Below are 25,186 nucleotides of genomic sequence, written 5' to 3' on the forward strand. Positions count from 1 at the left end.
CCGGAAAAGATTTCCAGATGAACACTCCTGTTCCCTACGCCAACAAAACATAATGCCCTCACCGTTGTCAGTCGAGATGTTTTAAACCTGGTACCGTAGATCAGTTAACATGTATGTACTGCGTGCAACCAAAACACGCTTTCCTGCCTCCCCAAAAAGCTTTGGCAAAATGAATCATTGCCTCCATTTCAAACTAATTATGCTGCTGCTTTTCATTTTATCTGGATGGCCTTCCTGCATTCTGTACTCATTGTAATGCTACTTTTGTCTAAGAGGAATTTTGCAAGATAGCTGGACATTTCCTACCTTGAGACCCTTGCATTCTTTTATCAGCACTCATTTGCATTCTTATTAGTATGCATGAGATTTTCACTGAACTTTAAGACTCCTACTGGCACATAACACACTGTAATGAGCGTAAAAGTGAGCATGCAAATTAAGACTCCCATTAATCACTAAATGTTAGCAGGAAAGACAAAAAAAAAAAGACTAGGAGTAGATGGGCAATAAAATGCTGCATGAAGCATGCAATCTCATGAATGTCTATAGGTATGTAAAATTACTGATGTCCTCTCAGGAGGACTATTGACATGTCCTGAGGAAGTAAATTACACGTTCTACAGTAGGTGAACATTCAGAACTAGCATTACAGAAAGGTTAACTGTGGTGTGCATTCCTGTGTTAGGGAAAAGTAAAGAACACACTCCCACATTATAGTAAAGTATAAGAGGCTTCACCTAAACAAAAACAGGTAATAATTGTATTGTGTGTAAGGATTACATTCTAAATTCAAAAATACAGTACAAAAAGAAGCACACTTTTGGATTTCTAAAATGAAAATCAACTTAGTTTTCTGTGTACAAATATCTAAGACTAAAGATAACACAGGGGATTATGATTCCATTCCTTCATTATCGAGCACGTTTCAGTTTTACAAAAGCCTAAACATACATTCACAACTTTTTTAAAATTCACAGGTGTGAGAATTTAGGAAATTTAATCCTGTGGAGCACTTAAAACTAACATATTCAGGATGAAAGTTCCAGGCGAACCCGTCAGGAGTAAGCCCTCAACCCTGTATTCACTACACTAAGGACTAAAACACAAACATCCTCTCCAGACTCTGAGAAACAACTTGCACAGATTGAGCCTGTAATCTGGATGATTGGTTTATCTACTTGCCTTATAGCTTTATGCTCAGTCTTGTTTACCTTACTACATGTTGGTAACCTGATAAACACAGCATCAAAATCAGCCCCTTAGTTTACCAGCTGTCCAGGCTGAATGTCTTAGATGCACAATGAGATTTAACTCAGCCTTCTTCAAATTTCACTACAGCCTGCTCCCACTCCTTAAAAGATCCTTTGTCCTTGGTTTTGTGCAAGTTCTTCTCAGACAACTCATGCCTTTAAATACTTCCAGCTTTTAGTCGTTAACCATTTTTAGTCATTATAGGTTCTTTTTCTAGTAAGCACAATGGGAAACAAGGGGAGGAAAACGGTGCTGGGATGACTGCTTTTATATCAGGTGGCCATTACCAATTACCCATAAGTGAAAAAAATGAGTCCTGACAGAACAAAGACAGCACAGGTGAAATCAGTTCTCCACATATCCCAAGAAAAAGGAGGGGAAATAAGACAACAGAATCTTTAGCACAGTCCTTAAGGTGAAAAGCCTGAGAAGGCTAGGCAAGGACACTGCCAATGCTGAACCAGCCAAAATTGAAGCGTAGAGGCCACAAATGTCAGTGCATATACAGGATTCAGAGAGAAGGCCCCTGGAGATGAAAGAAAGAATGTGCCCAGCAGAGAGAATTTAGATCACTAAAAATCTACATAATTTCCAAGAGTAAAAAGAAAACAGAAGTTAGAAATGCTATACAGCCTTCTAACTTATATTCATCTTCTACCATTCAGAGAAAACAGCAAGTATTTTAGAAATCCTTTTGCAAAGTCTCAGACTATTTCCTGGAATGATCAGCATCCATGAGAGCACAAAATATAAAGTGACACCCACAGAAAAAATGCATTGGGAAATTTTCAAGAGTCTGGAAAGAAGATACAGAGTGACAGTTCAGCACAGTTCTTGTGGGCCTGGGAAACTTCTAGACCAATCTTAAAGAGGAAAAAGTAGGGACAGAATTGTAATGAGCCTTTCAGCAAAGTGTATCTAAAAACCTTGTATTCAACTGTTCCCCCCCAGATAATCGGCTTCTCTAGCATTATTTGAATTCGCTACTCTTCCTATTCCTTCCCATTTCTTACTCATTGAGAATTTTTCATTTTACAGGAGGCAGAAAAGAAGTCATGAGGAACTGAACTTCAGAGCATCCCACATCCCTAATTCACACAATATATAGCAGAGGCACATTAGTTCTTTGAACAGCCTCTATACCCACAGCAGAAATACCACTTTTGACTTTTTAAAGTTACTCATACTTCCACAAAACTGTGTGTAATGTTTAAATTGGCATTGGACAAAAAAATACAGGTTAACCTTTTCTTATGGAATTCCCATACTTTATCTGTCAGAAACATGAACTACACACTTATTCTGCTTATGGAATGCACAAGGGGAGGAAAAAAACAGATGGATGTATCTTTTCTTTCTGCTTCTAGAGAAATCTAGCACTAAAAAGGAAAAAATTGTTACTTATCTGCAAACTGTAAGTTTTCCTTTTCTCTGTGAATTCTATTTGGTGCTAACAAAATCACAATGAAAAAACCTTCAGTTACAAAGATGAGGAAGTTAAGTGTTAAAGGTGTAAATGCAGCTCATAAAATGGGACAGACCAATTGTTCTTCCTTCACTATAACAAACCTGAGTAAGATGCCTTTGACTTGCAAAAAACATCTTTTTAGACAAGTCCGTACTATAGGGTACCTAACTCTCAAGTCCAGGGTCCCTATAGTGGTGTTTGCCAAAAGCACCCTTCCAAGCAGCTGTACCCTCCCATGTACCACACCATCAAATCACATGAATTTGTGCTAAGGTTTCTGAAGAGAGATGAAGTGCAGGCTTACTAGTGCTACGCCAATTCCAAGGAACAGGTTCATACAGCAATTCAATTGAACAAGTCTAAGACTCTTTGTGAAAAGAGTGATGAGCTCACATTCTTCTGAGACAGTCTGACTGTCCATGTTGTTTTCTGTTAATTCCAGCCAAGCACAGCAGTTAGAGACTATTGGACTGCATTTTTCAACACCTAAAGGCAGCAGGAGGTCTTACATGAGAATTCATTCACACCTGGGCAGAGTTACCTAAGGTTTATATATGCTTCACAGTGTTTGTGCTGCAGAGTGATTGCACTGAGGTCACAAAGAGAACTGGAGAACTTTTGGATAAGGCAGCAGACCTCCAGAAAGTTGGATGAGGTAGACAAGCATTCAAGCACCAGATGATTTGGTAAGGACAAACCTACCAGGCTGCTGCTCTTCTTCAGAAGATGGCTATCTTGGACTAACAAAGAACCAGGAGCAATTAGATGAAACCTTCCCAGCCAATTGTGGGTACCGTGGCAGTACAAGCTGTTGATACTGTGGTTTTGCTACAGTTGGCAAATGCTGCTAATAGGGCTGAAACACCTTTGAAAAGGTTTTAATTAATATTAGTCTTGGTTGATCACAAAAAAAGTCACAGGAATCAGTGTACTGACAATGATAAATGCAAGATGGGAACATTTGATATTTCTCTACCGACTCCAAGAAGGGATAAAATTAGAACAAAGTTTTCTCTTACCTCAGCATCATCTCCCTCAGGGCCAACAGTGAGCGCAAAGGAAAGAGAATGAGGTAAAGCAAGCATATTGCAGTATTTCCTCAAAACACACTGTGGCCTCCATTAATTTGCAGCTCATTGATAAATCAAACCACAGTAGTATTTGTGTATGAGAAGGATTTTCCTTCTACAAATTCTTTTAATCCATTTTCAAACTCATGCAAACTTCCATCAAGCAGAATATTCAATTACAAGGAATTCCACAGTTTAACTACACACTGCTTAAAATTTAAGTTTGTTTGCTTTAAATCTACCAACTTCTGGGAGATGCTCAGATATTATTCTCCTCAAAAAAGCATGCTAAATGATGAGTAGGCTATCTACTATTTCAGGGATTCTGTGTTTATGCCGTAGAGTCCTGGATTTTAAGTCACACTTGACCCCACATCTGGCTCAAGCTCCTCCAGCTTCAAGGACCAACATACTCCTTCCCTGCTTTCTCTCTTTTTCCAAGGACTGCTCAGCTAATCCTAAGGAACTACTCTAACCTCCCTGAATTTCTTTCTATGTCTCAAATTTTCAGACAAAATTCTCACCTGTAGTAGTGGAGAAAAAATGGTTAATTATTAACAGGTTCTCCAACACCCTGCAAGATTGTGCAAGGAAGAGTATGGGAAATGAAATATCAACACCAAAAAAAACCCAAAAGAGCTCCGTCACTGTGCCACTAATAATTCAACTGACCTACAAATTAACACTGCAGTGAAGGCATAATTAGGAAGTCTAACACATTTACTTTTGGTTATTCTATCAGATCCCCCTCAGGCACAAATATTTTTACATTTAACAGGAGAAAAGTCATGATCATACAGGCTTTATTTACATTTTTATTAAGTACTGATTTCCTAAACAGAACTTATCCTATTTGTAAAGGGGTTACTTTAAGAATTCTTAATAACTAATAACTATGCAGTTAAACAAAAGCCTGCATTACTCAAAACGAAAGATAACAGACAACCCATTCACACAGTAAGGCTTTCCATTAAAAATACTGAATCTACATTCAATGACAATAATTATATTAAAATACAAGCAAAATATTCAGGATTTACCTTCCCATTCTGTTGGAAAGTCACCCATTTCATACTGATATGCTTGGCGATTTATTGTTTCTACAAATCTTCTTTCTGGTATAATTTGTCCTATGGAAAATAAAAAAGAAAAAAAAAGGCAGTTAAATATATTTCTATATAATATTTAAATTGCTAATTATGTTATTGTTTTGAAAGAACTGTACTTATTCACAAAGTGCAATGATGTGTACTGGATAAAAATGAAGGATTAAAATACTGAGAAAATGATTACCATCTAGATCTCTATTTGAAATACTATGTGTTTCAGTAACTCTAACAAAAGCTTGCATGCTCTACAGTTGAATTGCATTTTCAATGACAAATATATTTTAAGTCAAATTATACACCTTGGTAAATCCATCCCTGTAAGAATGTTTCTCTGATGAAATGTCGATCAGTTTTCTATCAAATGTTTTTTATTTTCACCTGGATATCTTCCACACTGTTACAGGTGAAGGATTAAAAGTTTGATGCTGTTCTCAAGTCAGAACCCAGCACTGAAAGTTCACAAGCGAACTTTCCAAAGCTGTCAGGCCACATCATCTCCAATCACTGGCAACTGCTCTGTCCATGTGAGCCTTTTCACATATGCTTGCAAACTAAATCACAGAATCATAGAATGGTTTGGGTTGGAAGGGACGTCAAAGATCATCGAGTTCCAACCCCCCTGCCATGGGCAGGGACACCTCCCAGTAGAGCAGGTTGCTCAAAGCCCCATCCAGCCTGGCCTTGAACACTTCCAGGGATGGGGCATCCACAACTTCCCTGGGCAACCTGTTCCAGTGTCTCACCACCCTCACTGTAAAGAATTTCTTCCTGAGATCTAATATGAATCTTTTTTCTTCCAATTTAAAACCGTTTCCCCTTGTCCTATCACTACACTTCCTGGCAAAGAGTCCTTCTCCAGCTCTTCTATAGGCACCCTTCCAGTATTAAAGGCCGCTATAAGGTCTCCCCGGAGCCTTCTCTTCTCCAGGCTGAACAATCCCAGCTCCCTCAGCCTGTCTTCATAGGAGAGGTGCTCCATCCCTCTGATCATCTTCGTGGCCCTCCACTGCACCTGTTCCAGCTGGTCCATGTCCTTCCTGTGTTGAGGACTCCACAGCTGGTCACAGTATTCCAGGTGGGGTCTCTCAAGTGCAGAGTAGAGGGGCAGAATCACCTCCTGAGACCTGCTGGCATCACTTCTGATGCAGCCCAGGACATGGTTGCCTCTCTGGGCTGCCAGCGCGCACTGCCGGCTCATGTTGAGCTTCTCGTCCATAAGCACTCCCAAGTCCCTCTCCTCAGGGCTGCTCTCCAGCCATTCTCCACCCAACCTGTATTTGTGCCTGGCGTTGCCACGTCCCAGGTGCAGGACCCTGCACTTGGCTTGGTTGAACCTCATGCAATTTGCACAAGCCCACCTCTCCAGCTTGTCCAGGTCCCTCTGGATGGCATCCCTTCCCTCCAGTGTGTCAACTGCGCCACCGAGCTTGGTGTCATCAGCAACCTTGCTGAGGGTGCACTCTATCCCACTGTCCATGTCTCCAACATAGATGTTAAATAGTACTGGTCCCAGTACCATCTCCTGCGGAACACCACTCGTTACTGGCCGCCACCTGGACATTGAGCCAGCTCCTTATCCACCAAGTGGTCCATCCATTGAATCCATGAGTTTCCAATTTTGAGACCAGGATGTCGTGCGGGACAGTGTCAAAGCGTTGCATAAGTCCAGGTAGATGACATCAGTTGCTCTGCCCTTGTCTACCAAGTCTGTGGCAGTATCATACAAGGCCACCAAATTTGTCAGGCATGATTTGCCCTTGGTGAAGCCATGTTGTAAATATTTCCTATGTTAAAAACAAAAAACAGTAAGTAGCTCTCTGAGAGAAAACACTCAGTATACAGAGCCAGTGTGGAGAATTGGGATCTACATCTCACCCACAAATTCTACTACCGCCAAAGAGGAAGAATTATGATTCAACTGGTGATGCAGCACACAGCAGACTGACTGTCAGATATCATGCTACTGTTCAGAGAAAGAGTATTTTAATTTGCTTTTTGAATTACCAGATTCTGGAAAGACAAGCAAGTTTCCCATCCCTCAAGGGGAAAAAACCTAACAAAATTCCGTAGGCTTTTTCTCCCAGATTTTTCCCTTCCTGGGAGGCTGATATGGGGAAATTTGACATTTTGAGGAAACACAAACAGATATCTGCATAAAATATTTTCTCTCGTAATGATGTGATTAATGCAGTTCATTCCTTCCATATGCTTTCAACAAGTATTTCAAACGAAGTTATTTTAAAACTGAGAGCAGCCAGAAGTTACAATTCACCCATCTTGGGTTAATATCTTAAATGCATACTATTGTTTATTATTAAATGGTTAATACAGTAAAATAAGAATTTGTATAGAAACTGTAATTCCTTTTCTAAGTACCTTCTTTAGCCTTATAATATTTATTTTTAAGCAATGTAACATCTTTACAAAAAGAAAGAAAATAGTGTACCAAGATCAGACATTTTTAATGTGTTCAAAGATATAAACCAAATCATATACATACACAATTCCTATATGCTGAAGATAGTTTACTTCATAAACTTGCTTTAAAATAATTTCCTTTCAACAATACCATGGGCAATTCTATTTCTCAACCTCTTTATCTACAAAGCAAAACAAAAATACAGAAATACTTTCTTCCTATACTGATTTCCAGAAAAGCTGAAGACCTCTCTAATTAGGTTTGATCCTATATAGGTCTCAGAATTAACACTATTCTCCATTGTTGGAAATTCACTAGACTTTGCAGTTAGCAAAGAACCTTTTAAAAAAACTGTCCATAATTTGAGTCCTACACAGATAGAACAGATTGAGCAAACTGGCATAAGCAACGAAAAACTGTATTTTTCTACCTGCTACCATGGCTTGCAATTGATCCCATATCTTTATGCATTCCCAAATAAAACTTTTAAAGCTAATCTACTTTAAAAAAAATACACCGCTTTTTATTCTGCTGCAAACTTTCATAAGACACATGTAAAAAATTCATTCTCCAGATCCCACAGTGAAATCAAATTTTAGACTCAAACTCAGAAAATTATTTCCCAAAGATCTCATGTTGAAGAATCATCACACAATAGTGCTGGTGGCTCTTAGGCTATTTGTGATGCACACATGATACTAATTAACTGTCTGATTTGTCTTGTCCCCTAGGTTTCTTTTGGCAGATCACAGAATCACAGAATTGCCTAGGTTGGATGGGACCTTTAAGATCACGTAGTCCAACCATAAGAAAAAACCAAAACAAAACAAACCACCACACAACCACACACCACCAACCAACACTAAACCATATCCCCGAGCACTGTGTCAACTCATCTTTTGAATATCTCCAGGGATGGTGCCTCAACCACTTCCCTGGGTAGCCCATTCCAATGCTTGATAACCCTTTCCATGAAGTAATTTTTCCTAACATCCAACCTGAACCTCCCCTGGCGCAACTTGAGGCCATTTCCTCTTGTCCTGCTGACTGCAACTTGGGAGACGTGACCGACCCCCACCTCCCTACACCCTCCTTTCAGGTAGTTGTAGAGCACGATAAGGTCTCCCCTCAGCCTCCTCTTCTCCAGGCTGAACAACCCCAGCTCCCTCAGCCTCTCCTCATAAGACTTACTCTCCAGACCCCTCACCAGCTTCATTGCCCTTCTCTGGACCCGCTCCAGCACCTCAATGTCTTTTTTGTGGTAAGGGGCCCAAAACTGGACACAGTATTCGAGGTGGGGCCTCACCAGTGCCAAGTACAGGGGGGGACAATCACCTCTCAGGTCCTACTCGCCACACTATTTATGATACAGGCCAGGATGCTGTTGGCCTTCTTGGCCACCTGGGCACACTGCTGGCTCACTGTTGGCTGTCGTCTAACACCCCCAGGTCCTTTTCTGCCAGGCAGCTCTCCAGCCACTCTGCCCCCAGCCTGTAGTGCTGCAGGGGGTTGTTGTGACCCAAGTGCAGGACCTGGCACTTGGCCTTATTGAAAATCATCCTGTTGGTCTCAGGCCATCGATCCAGCCTGTCCAGATCCCTCTGCAAAGCTTCTCTACCCTCCAGCAGATCAACACTGCCACCCAGCTTGGTGTCGTCTGCAAACTTACTGAGGGTGCACTCCATCCCCTTGTCCAGATCATTGATAAAAATATTAAAGAGAATGGGTCCCAGTACCGAGCCCTGTGGGACACCACTCGTGACCGGCCACCAACTGGATTTGACTCCATTCACCACCACTCTCTGGGCCCGGCCCTCCAGCCAGTTTTTAACCCAGTGGAGGGTATTCCCATCTAAGCCATGGGCAGCCAGTTTCTCCAGGAGGATGCTGTGGGAGACTGTATCAAAGGCCTTGCTAAAATCCAGGTAAACAACATCCACAGCCTTTCCTTCATCCAGCAAGTGGGTCACTTTGTCATAGAAGGAGACCAGGTTTGTCAAGCAGGACCTGCCCCTCATGAACCCGTGCTGGCTGGGCCTGATCTCCTGGGTGTCCTTCATGTGCTGCATGACACTCAGGATGATCTGGTCCATGACCTTCCCTGGCACCGAGGTCAGACTGACAGGCCTGTGGTTCCCCGGATCATCATTCAGCCCCTACTTGTGGGTGGGAGTCACATTTGCCAGACGCCAGTTGGCTGGGACCTCCCCATTTTGCCAGGACTGCTGGTAAATGATGGACAGTAGCTCCACAAGCACTTCCGCCAGGTCCCTCAGTGTCCTCGGGTGGATCCCATCTGGGCCCATAGACTGACTGTGTCTAGGTGCTGGAGCAGGTCCCTCACCACTTCCCTTTGGATTACGGGGCCTTCATTCTGCTCCCTGCCCCCATCTGCTGGCTTGGGGGTCTGGGTACTCAGGGGACACCCTACTCCGCTACTAAAGACTGTGCCAAAGAAGGCATTCAGCACCTCAGCCTTCTCCTCACCCTTTGTCACTACGTTACCTCCCATATCCCCAAAGGGGCTCTATCAAGCAGACTCTTGAAAAGACCAAAGTCTGCCCTCCGGAAGATCACACTGAGGCCTCTTCAGATGTAATTAAAACTGCTCACAGTTTAGATAAATGTTTTTTCATACTAAATGTATTGACTATTTTGCTTCATGTTGATAAATTCATTCCCAGGTTTTCAAATAAATACTGTCGGTTTTGCTATGGTAACTCAAGAAACTTCATTTGTAAGTGCATACAGATAAAGCAATTACATATAGCAATATAAGAACCACTATTTAGTTTTAACTTTAAAACTAACCTCATTTTCATGTGACCACTAGATCTTAGAAACACAGACGAACCATTAACACTTCAAGTTGAGATTATATAAAACACAGTATATCCAAATAACAGCCAATAACTGCTAAAACGAGAAGCAGATTACTTCAGAAAGAACCTAACACATGTACAGAATACTCACATGGAGTACTTGGATACAACATCATTTACACAAATGTCATGGTTAGCCCCAGCCAGCAACTAGGACCCTGCACCTGCTTACTCACTCCACCCATGGTAGGATGGGGAAGAGAATTGGAAGAGTAAAAGTGAGAAAACTTGGGGGTTGAGATAAAAATAGTTTAACGAGATAAAGCTTGAGATAACAACAGTGTGGCCCAAACCACAACAGTAAAGCAAAAGCTGTGCACACGAGCAAAGCAAAACCAGAAATTGATTCACTGCTTCCCATGGGCTCGCAGGTGTTCAGCCATTTCCTGGAAGGCTCCACCACATGCAACGGTTACTTGGGAAGGCAAATCCCATAACTCCGAACACACCCTTCCCTCCCATCTCCCCCCTTTCTTTCTTCTTCTCCCAGCTTTTTTTGCTGAGCACAATGCCATATGGTACAGAATATCCCTGTGGTCAGTTGGGATCAGCTGTCCTGGCTGTGCCCCCTCCCAACTTCTTGTGCACCCCCAGCCTGCTCGCTGGTAGGGTGCTGCGAGGAGCAGAAAAGGCCTTGAGTGCTGAGCAACAACCCAAAACACATCAGTGCACCTTCAACAGTATTCCTACTCCAGATCAAACCACAGAATTATACCAGCCACTAGTAAGACAGTCAACTCCATCCCAGCCCAAACCACAACAACAGCTACTGAAGTAGCCAAGATTTGCAAATTTGCAGGAGTTACAAGCAGGCAAAACAACCAAGAAGTCCAAGTAGTGGCCAGAACTTTTAGCAAGTGATACAGTATTTACACATTTCTATAAAAGCCTGAAAACAAGAATTTAAAAGAAGTTAGGAAGCCTACTGGCATAAGAAAAGGGTATCCAAAACCAGGGAAACAGTAAGTGAAATGTGAAGGGGTAACAAATGACTTAATGAATTGTTTTCTAAGAAACTTCATCAACCCTATCTATAGATTAAGTTATATTTCCACAACAAAATCATGGTTAACTGTAGATATACCTGTGTAGGACTCTTTTCTAAGGAAAAGCCGCTCTCCTATGGACAAAACATCCCAGTTGTTTCCACTGAAGTCACTATATCCACATTTACATTAAAAAAACCCCAAACAAATACTGAAGAACTTTCCAGAAAAAAAAAAAGTTAAATAGTGAATAATTCCAAACTTGCATTTCTCTGTAACCAAATTATTATACTTGCCATATCAATTTCTTAAAACAATATACATACACACACACTATTTTAAGGATCTCCAGCAGCCCTAGATGGATTTTCACTGCTTACAAAATTGTTATTTGAAAAAAAAATGCGTACAGTGTACATCTCTTGCCTAGTAACACCTCAAATTCTATAGTTCTTGCTAAATATGAAGCAGTACTTAAGTTAGCAAAGCAACTGAACTATCAGCAGTTCTTCACACAACGCAGAGAAAAAACTATTTCTACTAGAGGCAACAAAAAGTAGATTATTTCTCTATAGGCTGCAGGAGTGCCACATCACCTTCAGTGCAAGATATGAAGTTATCTGTATTGGAGGAGAAGGAAAAAAAAAAAGGCCGGTTGTGAAGAAAGGGAAAAACAACCCTTTTTTAAGGTGAATATTAATTTAAGGTGAATATTAATTAATTAATAATTTAATTAATTAAAATAATACGCCTCCTTTGCATACATTACTTTTTAGCTGAGGGAGCTTGTTCATTCGTGACTATCTTTACGTTACCTAATGGTCAGAATTCCAGTACTTCTGCTTACCTTAGGAAAAACATCAGCTTTTTAAGATAATACTTTTCTCCCAAAGAATTCTGATTTTTTTTTCAAAATTTAGATTTCTATGAAGCTAATTAATTTTTGCTGTGTGACAAATTAATACCTTTCAGTAGTTTATTATATTCATTCATACAACAAATCAATATATTAGTCTAAAATACAAAAAGTTTAATATTTGCTCCTAACATCTATCACTTACACATGTAGTTACATTTTCTCCAATAATTCATACACTTGAAGTAATCTAAAACTCTTTATGCTTTACAAAATCATATTAGAAATTCATTTCAACTTTTAAGACCAGCCAATAAGGCCATAGGCTGCTTTGTTCAATGGTTCTGATTTCCATTAACCTCAAATAACCAGGATCAGTGATTTCCAGTTTTACAGTGATGCAGGAACAAGCAATATTAAACTTGCTAAGTGCTGAATGAGCAAGTAAAAAAACCTATAAGTACCAGACACTCAGGGTGAAAAATCATGCCTTGATTTTGCTAGATTTACATTTTACCAACACCACATTTGGCTTTACAGAGTTTTTTGCAAGTACTATTTTCTTTCCAAATGAAGATCTCTTTCTTCAGATTTCTATTGAAGGTTTGAAGTCAGGACCCATTATTTCCATTTTTGGGAACACATACTGTCACAGGAAAAGACTCACACGCAGTACAAGCCTCACAGTCTCTTTTCACCTTCCGGAAGAAATGCCAGCTGACAATGTCAGTGCCATAGCCATATTGTCTTACTATTATTTGTTACTTTGTATTAATTGCTGTTCCTGCTACACCACACTGTGTGCCAAAATAATTGTTCCCAGCTTGCTCTGATTTTCTACAGTGTTTATAACTGCCCAAGAAAGTAAAAGCAGTTTTCCATGTTTAATTAACTTGGTTAATAGATTTTTCCAAAATAATTCATGAAATATTATTTGTGTTCCTCTAACAATGGATTTGACATGGTAAAAAAAGATTAAGGGTAGGCTCATGTTGCAACAGAAGCTGAAGATAGCCAAGACAGTTTGAACGAGTTTACTTGCATCCCAGAAAGTCTAGTCAAGCAAATTCAGAGCTTTGATAATTTCTTCCACCTTATCTCTGAGTTTGACAATCTTCCAGAAGTCAGCCCTGGTAGGTAACAGTGTCTCTGATAGCCAGTGCTGCTGAAGATGGAAGATGGGTGGGAGCAGGGAAATAAGAAAAAAAATTCTCCAACAAGGGTAGTTAATTAGCAGAAGAAAGATACAGCTCTCTGAAAAACTATTTTTGTGAGAGTGTTTTGGGCTAAAGGGATTATAAAACAAATGAGGATATTCATTTTGAGACATGACAAATTCCTTCAAAGCAGCAAGATTACATCTAGCCTTAAACATAATAGAAGACAAGGAAACCACAGAGTTCTTTGGATCCAAATGTTCTACAGCATCTTCTCTACAGCCAAAAAAGCAAACAAATAATAAAATCCCCTCGCCACTCACATAAAACCCCCCAAACACTTAGCTCTAGCCAAAGACTGAGACTTAAATCGATCTACAATATACAAACAGAAATCAACACTCCATGCCACACTGAGAGTAGAAAGTGAATCCTGTACCAAAATTAAAAATATGTATTTTAGACCCAGCAGGAAGAGAACGGGACGGCAGAACCTGAAGTCTGAATGTTAAATACTTGGTAGAGCTATTGCACATTACTTCACAGGAAGATTGGCAACCACTGTGCATACAGTGATTCACTAGGGCTCATATATACTGAGAAATATTTTACTTTCACAAAGACAAAAAATAATTTTGAGCATGTAATTCTTAAAGAAATGGTCAAGAGCTGTACATAGTGCCGATATCTGTCTTAGTAAAAGTATCTGGACAAGTAGAACTTATTCAGAAAAATCTCAAAGTTGTTTTTATTCGCAACTGATTATCAAGCAGCCAATGATTAACAGGATGGTTTCAGAGTCTCTATACATTCAAATGCTCCCTGACAAACTGGTAGCTGTTATTGGAACTCTGACTCTAGTGTTGAAAAGATGTGAACCAGTCTGAAAAAAAGTAATACATGCAACACTTCTGTTAATGAAACCAAAGATAAGGGAAAGAGTGAAAAAAACAAAAAGACACAACCATTAATCAGTGATAGATTAGGTCCTTTTTTATTTTATTTTAAAAATAAACTAATATTTTATTTGATCTTTTATAAAGTACCAAAATACTTGTGTGACATAATACATTATGCATTTCCCCAAATACTTCAAAGGTATCCTTAAAACACAGTGTGTTCAGGTCTTGATGAGAAACGATCACTTTGTAACTTGCTCTCTGCTAAACAATTGTGCAGGCAGAGCAAGAAAAATGACAGAGGTTTCAACTGCAAATCCTTAGTTTAGGTGATTACAGTCCAAAACCACATCTTATAAAGGTTTTATTCTGCATACTCCTCTAACAGTTAAACACATTTTTACACTTTTTAGCAGTATTATTTACAGTAAAAGCAATGGCCAGTAACACTGAACTTACTGAAAGTACCCTCAAAAGTTCAGCCTGAAAACTGGAAGAAGTCTGCTTTGACACTCATTTCAGATCTTATCAATTATGTAAGTATGTGAAAACTATTCTCTACTTCAACTGCCCAGTTGAATATTTTCTATATATACGGACAAAATAAATATAAACATACTCATTCTGGGAGTCAAATTCTCACTCTTCTCTGTATGCAACTTGCCATTCTGCTTTTATTTTTTTTAATTTTTTCTCACTGTAGGACATTCAAGCTACTGTATAGTTGTATACTACAACTGTATTTCTCTAACACTAAATAAAATATCATTCTCGTTCCTGAGCGGTCTTCATCTGGCAGCAGGATGCACCAACACCCGTTCCCATTCCCTGCTCACTGGAAAGCCCTGTGCCTTCCACCGCATCAAAGCGGCACAAAGCCTAACAGATACTACATCTTTAGGAAGAAACACGGTTTGTAAATGAATTTACAGTAAGCTTACTACAAATATGCAGCATTACACTCTTTTTGCCACAAGTGTAAATGATACCAGTACAAATGCCACTTCCTTCAAGAGCTGATGGATGCTTGATGCTCTGGCATGCAGAAGCTTTCTCCCAACTGTTCTTTTGGTTTGTTTTGGTCTATCAGATTCAAGAAACAGTTTTCTACCAATTACTGTCAAAATGTGAATAAATCCAAGAATGAAGTACTGAATATTTTCTGTAAATGTATGAAAAACGGCTTAAAATGGGGATTTAGCATGTATAAAGGGAATTTAGCAAGCAGATCAAAAGTGTACAATAACTTGTACTCTATAAATAAAAACATAATGCAGGAAGATAAACAAAAAGGCAGTCATGCAGAGAAGAGAAATGGGCAAATGACAGAAAGGGTATGAATTGTAAATGAAATGAAAAGAAAGTTACAGCTGTGGAGAACATCAATTAAGCAATATGACCCAACACAGCAGTGTTATAGTCTGGTTTGGATGATTAATTATATTTCAATTATAAATTATTTGCAAATGCTCATTTACCAACTCTATTTTTTCAGAATAAATGGAACTATTACAGCTAGCTGCACACACATTTCTGTTCTGCTATTTCTGGTTTTTAGTATGCTTTAATAAATTTTACAAAGCTAAAGTAACTTGTCCTTTGAGATATATTATCCATTTCATGTGCATGCATATCCTACAGACATTTCTTTTAAATAGCATTAAAAGTCATTCTTTATCTTACAATTTCTATGCTACTCATTTCATCATAAATTACAAAATAATCCTTTGAAGCTGCACTTGCACTGTTCGTATACTCCAAGACAGAGCACTTTAAGAACATAAGAGAAGGTGTGTGTACATCTATATACAAACCCTACCTAGTCCTTTCACTTAGAGAATTCTCACAAATACACTCAGATGAAAAAGTGAGATGCAGATACGTCAGTATAACACAACAAATAAACTCCAACTTAGTTAAGTAGCTTGTTCTCACCCATAAAACAAGTCCACAAAAACTCTTGTGAAGTTCACATCTGAGCAAGATGCGAACAGAGGTTCTAATGCTTCAGAGACAGGAGGTGGACAGGGTCCATCTCTAAATGTGCCAACGTGGGTCTGAAGTTAGTGATGTGGTTGGAAATCTGAGTAGAAACAAGACTGAGCTCCTGACCCCCTGTGCAAATGCCACAGTCAACTTGGGAAACATTCTTAATGTGTATGTTCTGCTCAAAAAGCCTCTCAGTTCATCCGTCATAAAACCACACTGAAGTTTCCATTTGTCTTGCACTGAGCTTTAACCAATTCTAAAGAATCACTTTTGAGATGAAACAAAAATTGGTATGGGAACAAAACCAAGAACTTGGACATTGCCTGAATTGGGAAAGAAGCATGGTACATTCAATTGATAGCTCAAAATGCTGTCAAAATAATTTCCCATGCTTCAAAATACCAGCATTATGTAGCACATCCATGTTGCAGTAGTGAGTTCCAATAAAATTATGCTACCATCACTAATTTCCAACTTAACAGCTTAATTTTTTACTCAGATAAAGTAACTGAACTTGCATACCTCACCCCATAACCAAATCATTCCTTACTTTGACTATAAGAAGGAAAGAAATGTTACTGAAGAGGGCTTAAAGACAATTCCATATCTATAATACTACTTGAATTCAATATTGTCACCTCCATTCTGAAAACAGAGGACGTGTCCCATTTGTGATTTATATTAATTATTATAATAGCATTTCACCCTCAGGATCCTTAAGAAGCAGCTAGGTAGACAGTTAACAGCAAAAAACCTCCCTATGATTTTCTACTGCTATCCTGATTTGTTTAAAATGTATGAGGGCAGAAAGGGAGATTCTTAAAATGAAATCTCTAAAAAAAGGTGCACACCAGTTTAGAAACAACTTTCTAAACATATTTCTGACTCACTAGCTTGACACTTGACATGAGTGCAATAAGATTTTTTTTTTATGTTCATCAGTCATTGTATTTCACTTTACTTTCAAGTTTATATTTACAATAAATTTCTGGTGGGCTTTTATTATTTAATATATTATTTAATTTTTATTTAAAAGGTACTGAAGTAAAAACCAGGAATTAAATTGAAATATGCTTTTAAAAAGAAATAATAAGTATTGTTGCTCACATTAGAATATACTTCTATAGCTTTTCATACTTGGAAGTTTGCAAAATACCACCTTTCATTATATATAAAAATAAAAAAAAAGTTTACTTGGTTAGAGTTCTAAGAGAAACAAGTATTTCAAAGGTAACTGGTACTTTTTCAAAAATGAAATCTTACTTGCCAGGAAGTACAATTTAGTAGATTAACATTAGTAATATGGAATCAATTAGTTTTGAAGAGCTGAAAACTTTTGCCTGATTTAACTCTTACTTTACATTGTTAGATTATTTTTAAAGCACTGCCTCAAAAGTCTGTTTCTTTAAGCTGGCCTGTGCACATCCATGGTCAGCTCAGAGTGGTGTAGGTGGTGAAGTAAAAAACCTCCACGTAGCCAAGGAACTGCAGCAGTATCTGACCTGCTTTCAAAGCTACTTGAGCAGGGAAAGGATAAAGTGGAACAGCAGGGACCAAGGACTACCTGAAAGTTAAAGCTTTTTAGACCTGAGTCAACCCATGAATTTATTTTTTTAATCAAATCTCAGAGTTTCTGAGTTCACTTTGCAAGTTAGAAAATACCAAATGCACATGTGAAAAGCAACATGCAGCCCACACTTCACAGTTTTTCCTGCTCACTACTTCCACAGTCCCAGCTTAACTAAGCAAACTTTAGACTAAACAGCAAATACTGAGGTCTGTGTGCTTTCACAGTATGTAAGTACCTAGCCATCAAGTACTTAAATACAGAATTGTGCGCCAATTAATTTTAGACTATCTTGCTGTCACTGGAAGCTAAAGCACCAAATATAACTATTGTAGCCAATGAGTACATAGAAAAGTTTTTATATGAAAGCATTTATGCTGATGCCCGTGAAAGCAAAGAAGAAAGACTGCCTTTGGACGGCAACCTTTAGACTTGCATAGCTTGTAATAACTGTAATACAAGTGTTTGATATACAGAGTTTATGACCACTGAAAGAACAAGCTGTGATAAACTCTACAATCAAATAATTTAATTTCCTTCTACATCAAATACTTGTAGGTTCCTGAACTGTACTTCAATTTTTAGAAGTAAAATTAGAGACAGTTACTTTACTACACTTTACCAATTTAATCTCTAAAATGTAAACTCTCAGAAATAATGACATTATTCATAGAGATTCTCATTATGATTCAGAGTTATTCAATTAATCTCATTAGGATTCTAACTCATTCCTTTCTGGTTTGAGCAGCTAAGATATGTGATCCCTGTGTTTTTATATTAAGTTGTCACACAAGCACTTTCATTCTTAAGTGTCTCATACACTAAGAAACTGTACTGATACCAAGACTACACATGACTCTTGTCTTTCCATACTGAAGCATAATCCGCATTGTCCCGCTACGGAGAACCTACCTATCAGTTTCTGGAACATTTAGTTGTCTACTGACCTCAAAATTTATTTTTATTGACCTTTCCTAGCTTGCAAGACATGATGGAACTGCAGCATGAGACAGGATAGAGGCAGACTACTAACTATGAGGGAAAGGTTTCTGAATACAACTCGGAGGGTATAGCTGCCTGGCTACGCATTGTGAGTTGCACGCAGAAATCTCCAACACCAAGATGAAAGAAAACACCTACACGTTAAACCTTCCCATAGTCCTAAGATGCAGGTATTTTGCAACAAAGGTGCTAAGGGAGTTAGAATCTCTCAAGAATGATGGTACTGCTTCTATCAAAAAAGAAGATACTTCAGAAATACTTGACTTTGCCCCCTTCCTTCCATGAGAACAGAAGTAGAAGGTAACATACAAAACCTTCTAAACAAAAGATAAATCTGTTCAATTTTATTATCACATTTGTCTCAATGGCATTCCTTACTAATTGTTTTGACAACACGGACTTGTTTTTGTAGATGCATGTTTGCTTTTTAAATTATCAACATAGAGAGAGTTGTTACTCAGAAAAAATAAATTCTGATCTCATACACCCTCTCCTATCTGTGTGTATGAATGAATGTGAAGGAGCATGGCAGAGACGAGATGAGATTTTCATCCATAATAAAAACGACCTACTTTTGCACATATCATTCATTTTCTATCCTGGGAATTTATTATAAAATCAAATTACCTGTATGATAAACCTTCTGTAATTACCAGTAAAAGCCTTATTTTTCAGTTAAGGACACTTTTGATTTGCAGTTGCATTTTACATGCTGTACAGATGACTAAACATATATTTAAATATCAAATTCAGGCATTTTAGGTTCAAATCAATTAAACTGAGAAATCATTCCCTTCTGGCTGCCTATATTTCTCTTTAATCCTGGTCAGTGTAGGACCTTATTACAAGTAATTTGCTACTATAAGGCTGAGAAAAAATGCTAGCCTCACAATTTTTGTCATTTTTCCCCCACTTCCCCTGCAGGCTGCTACTGTTGATGGCCTTTATGGAAATATAAATTCAATCAGCAGCTGCAAATTTCATGAGACGTCCATCTTCATGCTGAATTTCTAACTGAGTGTCAAAACAATCTGTGGATTTCTCCCTGATGAAACACACTTTGAATTGTAAATTTCTGCAATTTTCTTATGTTAGAATTTGAGCTGCACTAAAATAGAGCTAGCCCAGATATAGGGCCTACCAGCCTGAGACAAGTCATTTTTCCCCTCATTATCTCACTTTACCGTTGAAAGGGTTAAATAATAACCCATGAAAAATGACCTGTTTTTTCTTAAACGTAAAAGTTAAATTACATTTTCTTTTTAGTAGTAGACAAAAACAAAGGCCCTCAATGTATTCCACATGCTCTCAAATCAGTTATTTGAACCCGCTATTCATTTTATAGTATTTTGCAGTGATAAAACTTCAGAAATTTGCAGCAATGAAACTTAAGGAATTTCCCATAGTATCAAAATGCTGCAGTATTCAAAGACAGCAAGCTGAGTTCAGAGACAGTTTGCTTCTTCTGCATCTCGCCTTACATTAAATGTTGATGAAGAATATATAAATGACTATAAAAGAATAAATGACTAAATCATATAAAGAGAATACATAAATGACTTAAATAAAAACTTAGTACAGTTTTAAGCAGTTTGCTGTTTTCTGAATGCAGTAAAGCAAAATTCAGTTTCTCATTCAATTAATGTTTCCTACAGTAGCTTAGAAAGCACGCCCAGCCTGTGTGGTGTGTTAGAGCAGCTCAGGCATTTTACTTCAGAAGAATATTTGTTTCTTTCTTCTGTAGACACTAACGTGAAATATGTAGAACAATACTATTTTTCCAATTTGCAAGCAAACTAAATAGTCACTACATATTCTTCTCATGTCCTTTCTATATACAAAAATACCACTCACAAAGAGAAATTCACTGATAAAGATGATTTATGAATTCATATAGTTAAGAACTGGCTGTCTTTCTATTTGTTTTCTCCTCTCCAGGGATAAATACTGTGGTGGGGTGGGTGGAAGGCTTACTGAACTGTCACTAACACTGAAAAGAATCATTATATTTTGGATGCTTCAGTACAAATACCATATTCCAAAAGACAAGGATGTCTTTCAGTCTATGGAAAATTCAATAAGGCATATTTTTGTGCACACCAAACTTTCAGTTAATTATTAAAGTAAGGTAAGAAATCTAAAAATTAGTAGCTACAGAATAATTCCCTTACAGAAGACTTTCAATGTACTGAGGTCTTATCACTCTTAATATGTCACTACAGTATTTCTTTGGTCAAGCCCCTGTCCCATGGCTTCCCTTGGTTACCTGCACTACATTCTGTTTTACAGGAACTGGAATGATATAAGAGTTGATTGTACTTCCAAACCCTCAAAACTAACCGATCCGCACAATTTCCCTGACTGGTTTCTTAATCTTATGTATGACTTACTGAATAAAAGAAAAGAAAAAAAAAAAAGAGAGAGAAAGAACTAGTGTATGTAAAAAAATCAGGTCTGTCTCAGAAAAAACGGCCCAGCCATGCAGCTGGGGAAGAGATTGCACTGGTTAGGTGAAACTTTATGGTCTGGAAAATAAACAGGTCAAAGGGGCAATTTGTTCGGAGAAAACTACTGGAGTCTCTTTTGAACTATGCTTATAAAACTGACCTGTATAAATGTGCTATTATTAGAATGCAAGTTCCTTGCTCGCAATGACAAAAAAACCCTCCTCAACTGTGCTCAAAACTTCAACAGATCACTGGTTTTGATTCATTAAGTCACTACATCCCACATGCAGATCAAATGATGCTGTGACTATTTCAGTTTCACATCGTCATATATTTATTAGCTTTAACAGCAAAACAAAAACCACACACCAACCTCTGCTCTTAACACCAGTAATTTTGTACAGTGAAGTAGATTTTCTGTAACACTCATGGTTTCCAGTCAGAAGTTTTAGCACCCAAGTATAACTACAGATTCTCCTAGGGCAGGTAGCAAGAATGGTAATTACTGAATGTATTGCAATAGCTTTTTCTATAACAGCTTCTTGAATATTGCATTATTTAGTTACATTTATCTGTGGAGTATGCCAGAAGGGAAGGGAGGCGTAACAAGAAAATCTGGTTCTATTTCTCAAAATTGGGAGTACTACCGACAGAGCTTGTTGTAACCTATACAAAGAACAGAAACTAAGAATCCATCCTAATTGTATTAATCCACCATTATTGGGCACTTGCTCCTGTTCAGTTTTAGCATTTAGCTTTGTATCACATTATTTCAAAACATCACCTATATTTGTCAAAAACAATTACTTCCATTTGATCTGTACCTTCCAAGTTCTAGGCAATGACACTTCAATAAAGCACAGAGTGTTGAAGCACTTCCAAAGGGGGCTGATTAAACTTCCATTTAACACATTAAAGTGCAGAATTTACCAATTCCTGCGTGGACTTAGACATGCCAACCTTCAAGCACCCTACCAAAACTGAAAAAACCAAAGTACTTTAAAACCTAGGGAAAAAAAATGAAAATCAAAACCAGTGTTAATAAGCAACACAGAGCTGCACAAAAGAAAACTCATGTGGCACAAATCCAACAAATGTGATTCCACTAAATCTACGATGTGCTACATATTTCTTCAGTGCCATCTTCTGGCAGCATAGTTAGAGCTACTAAACAATGTGATTTCTTTTTTCCTTCCAATATAACCTTGGAAGTCATCAGTATATCAATTACACATGCATCTTTAACAAGAACAGCACTTGAAAAGAGCCCTCATCTTGAGTTTTAGGATTTTATGCTTTGTTAAAGGTTGCATTAGGAGGGGAATTCAGTCATCTGCTGATATAAAAAAAACAACGTATCAAGTAGGAATGCCACAAGTCAGAAAAACCTAGGATGACATTAAGCTTTTATTTTGGCAAGGTGTCAGAAGTATTACATATAAATAAAAATTGTAATTTTTATGGCACTAAGGTACAGCACTCACAGATCGTGTTAGTCTTCTTCCAGATGCCCCCAAACTCACATATTTATCATTGAAATACTCAACTTCTGACTCAGAACTGAAGATATATCTCTGGGCTTAAAAGTTGTTTATCTTTTTCTGAAAATATATTGGTTGTTTTAATAAAAATATTACCTTCTGTCTACAAACCTTGCTTTGCTCATCTCTTTTAACAATCACAACTAAAACTTCATCACGGTATTTTCCTTGGCTTTTCTACTCAATAGCCAATAAACAGTTGATTTAGCTTTGCTTTTAATTTAGTAACACCTCCCCCGCACACTTTGACAGAAGTTCATGAAGATCTCCTTTTTCTCACCTTCTTCTTAACTGGAAAAGTCTGTAAAGGGCAAGAAATCTAACAAGGTTTTGCTTCGAAAGACTGGTAGCACTATCACCTTTTGAAGCTTATTTTGGTTTTAAAATACAGCATAGTCATTGACAATATCAGAAGCAGGCAGCAGTGAAGTGAGTAATAATAAACAAAGGGACTTGATTTTGCTCTTTGCTTTTATAACAATTAATTGTTTTCTCATCAAAGGTATTTTGTAACATGACAATCTCTAACTAAAGCTAATCATTCCACTCAAAAAACCTCAAATGTATCTTATTGAAAATTGACATGAAGTTTAATAAAGGCTTATAATGCAAATAATAAATAGTTTTCAAAACAGAAAATACGCAGTGGTTAAAACTATATTATTTTCAAGATTGTCAGCTAATTTACCATGTGGCATAAGGGACATGCCCACTCTGGGAACATTAACATACATACTTCCTATGTGATCCCCACAGTTCATGGCAGGTTAGCGAGGAAACACAGGAGTGATACACAGAGAACAGCTTAATCCTGCAACACTGGCAAGCTGTCCAGAGTGATGTCCTTGTACTGAATGCTCTCAGGAAAAGTTTGCAGAAAAGCAATTGGACACTGGCAAGAATGGAGAAAAGAAACAACATTACAACTTGGAAACTCTCTTTGCTTTTGAAGGCAGCTTGGTTCCTACCTGCTTGTGTTTTCACCTCCCTTCTGCTTTACTTTCTTTCAATGGCCTCTGGATTTCTGTTGCCATTGATGGAAGAGGAAAAAGAATCAGGTACTGGATCCATAGACAAAAACTGTCATACTAACCAAGTAGAACCCTAGTGAAATTAAAAAGTGAATGGAAATGCTTGATGTATCCCTCAGGCAAAAACTGAAACATTCCTAGAATTCTGGAAGTACTGCTTGGATAAGGGCATCTATAATAACATTGCATCACCCCCAATATACACAAGTTTTATCTTTTAAAAAAGGAAACATGGTCAATCTACAGGCTCTCAAAAATAGTTCTCAGTATAATACAAATTTGTGTGCGTGCTTCTGGAAAAACTTGCATTCCAGAACCGCTGCACCCTTTGCAAAACCATACGAATAATCATGTTGCTCAGTGATCTTCAGTATCATTATTTATGATAGCTTTGAAAGTTTAATCTCGAGTGAAATGCTGGTTATTGGATAATCAGGCACATACTATCATTTTTCTGTGATTCTCCAGATTAAGTGTTGTTTTCAAATATTTTCCAACAATGAGATGATTAACAATAAGATTTATAATCATAAAAAAATCCTAAATAGGCTGTGTGCAAGAACATGAGAGTTCTCCACAGCTTTGATGTAACAGGAAGACGAGCAATAAACTTAATTTTTAGGTATCTGCCATCAAACCCTAGCCTTCTGTGCTCATTAATGTTTACAGTTGCATTCCTAGTCCCTCCTAAAAGCAGCACAAGCTTCAGTGTCTTTCTTTCACTTATCTCTTCAAAGATTAGCCCAAACTGTTAGTCTCGTATTTTCTCTTAATGGAGGAAAAAACACCCCAACCAACCAACCACCATCCACGAAAAGTTTCACAGTTGCTTCATTTGACAGAGCATCTCTACACAAACCTTTCTCCCTGGAGTGCATGAGTTTCATAGGATTTGGCAAGTCAATACACATACAGAGCTGTTAAAAGCTCTTTATTTAACTGCTCTTGTAACCTGCATTACAAACAGCAGACTCAGAGTACTGCCCTGATGAAAAAGTATGGAAAGGGGAGCACCGAAGAGGAAAATTGGAGTGTGGACTTCCTTGTATGGATTCTTCCATCGAAGGCTTTCCACATTGGGAATAGCAAAAGTGCAAAAGCAAGAGCCTCTCCAGCCTCTATTTTGGAAGCTGGACGAGGAAAGGGTAGTTACACTAACTTTTCACATCAGACGTCCCACGTATGATACAGTCTCAACTAGCAGACTAATCCAACATCATAAGCCATACATCCCCTGGACAGGGTATCTTCTAATTATTTTTAATCCGTTCTATATTCTTTAGCACCTATTAAACATCTTTTAGGTATACTATCTAAATACTTATCAATATTGATATACAGGAAACTACCAATGACTTTCCTCTTAGTCCATTATTTTTTTGCTTGTCAGATGCTGATGTAATGTTTGTCAGCTTGTTAATGTTTCTCATACTTAAAAAAAATTAATCCCAATATTCTAATGGGCAGTTCCTATTGTGTATTTTAAATACATTTTGCAGTCTCTCCCCCATT

General features: G+C 38.1%; 1 protein-coding gene across 2 annotated transcripts in view; it reads right to left on the reverse strand.

Annotated features, from left to right (window-relative positions):
* The window catches only part of NDUFAF2 (NADH dehydrogenase (ubiquinone) complex I, assembly factor 2), a 61,797-nt gene that overhangs the window by 19,254 nt on the left and 17,357 nt on the right, over window positions 1-25,186 (reverse strand). For both annotated transcript variants that reach the window (XM_014965028.1, XM_014965029.1), the window contains one exon: window positions 4,830-4,919. In XM_014965028.1, the coding sequence (XP_014820514.1) occupies window positions 4,830-4,919 (90 nt within the window). The remainder of the gene's footprint in view (window positions 1-4,829; window positions 4,920-25,186) is intronic.

The sequence above is a fragment of the Calidris pugnax genome, unplaced genomic scaffold (genome assembly GCF_001431845.1).
Source record: "Calidris pugnax isolate Ruff unplaced genomic scaffold, ASM143184v1 scaffold273, whole genome shotgun sequence".
NCBI classification, from domain to species: Eukaryota; Metazoa; Chordata; class Aves; order Charadriiformes; family Scolopacidae; genus Calidris; species Calidris pugnax.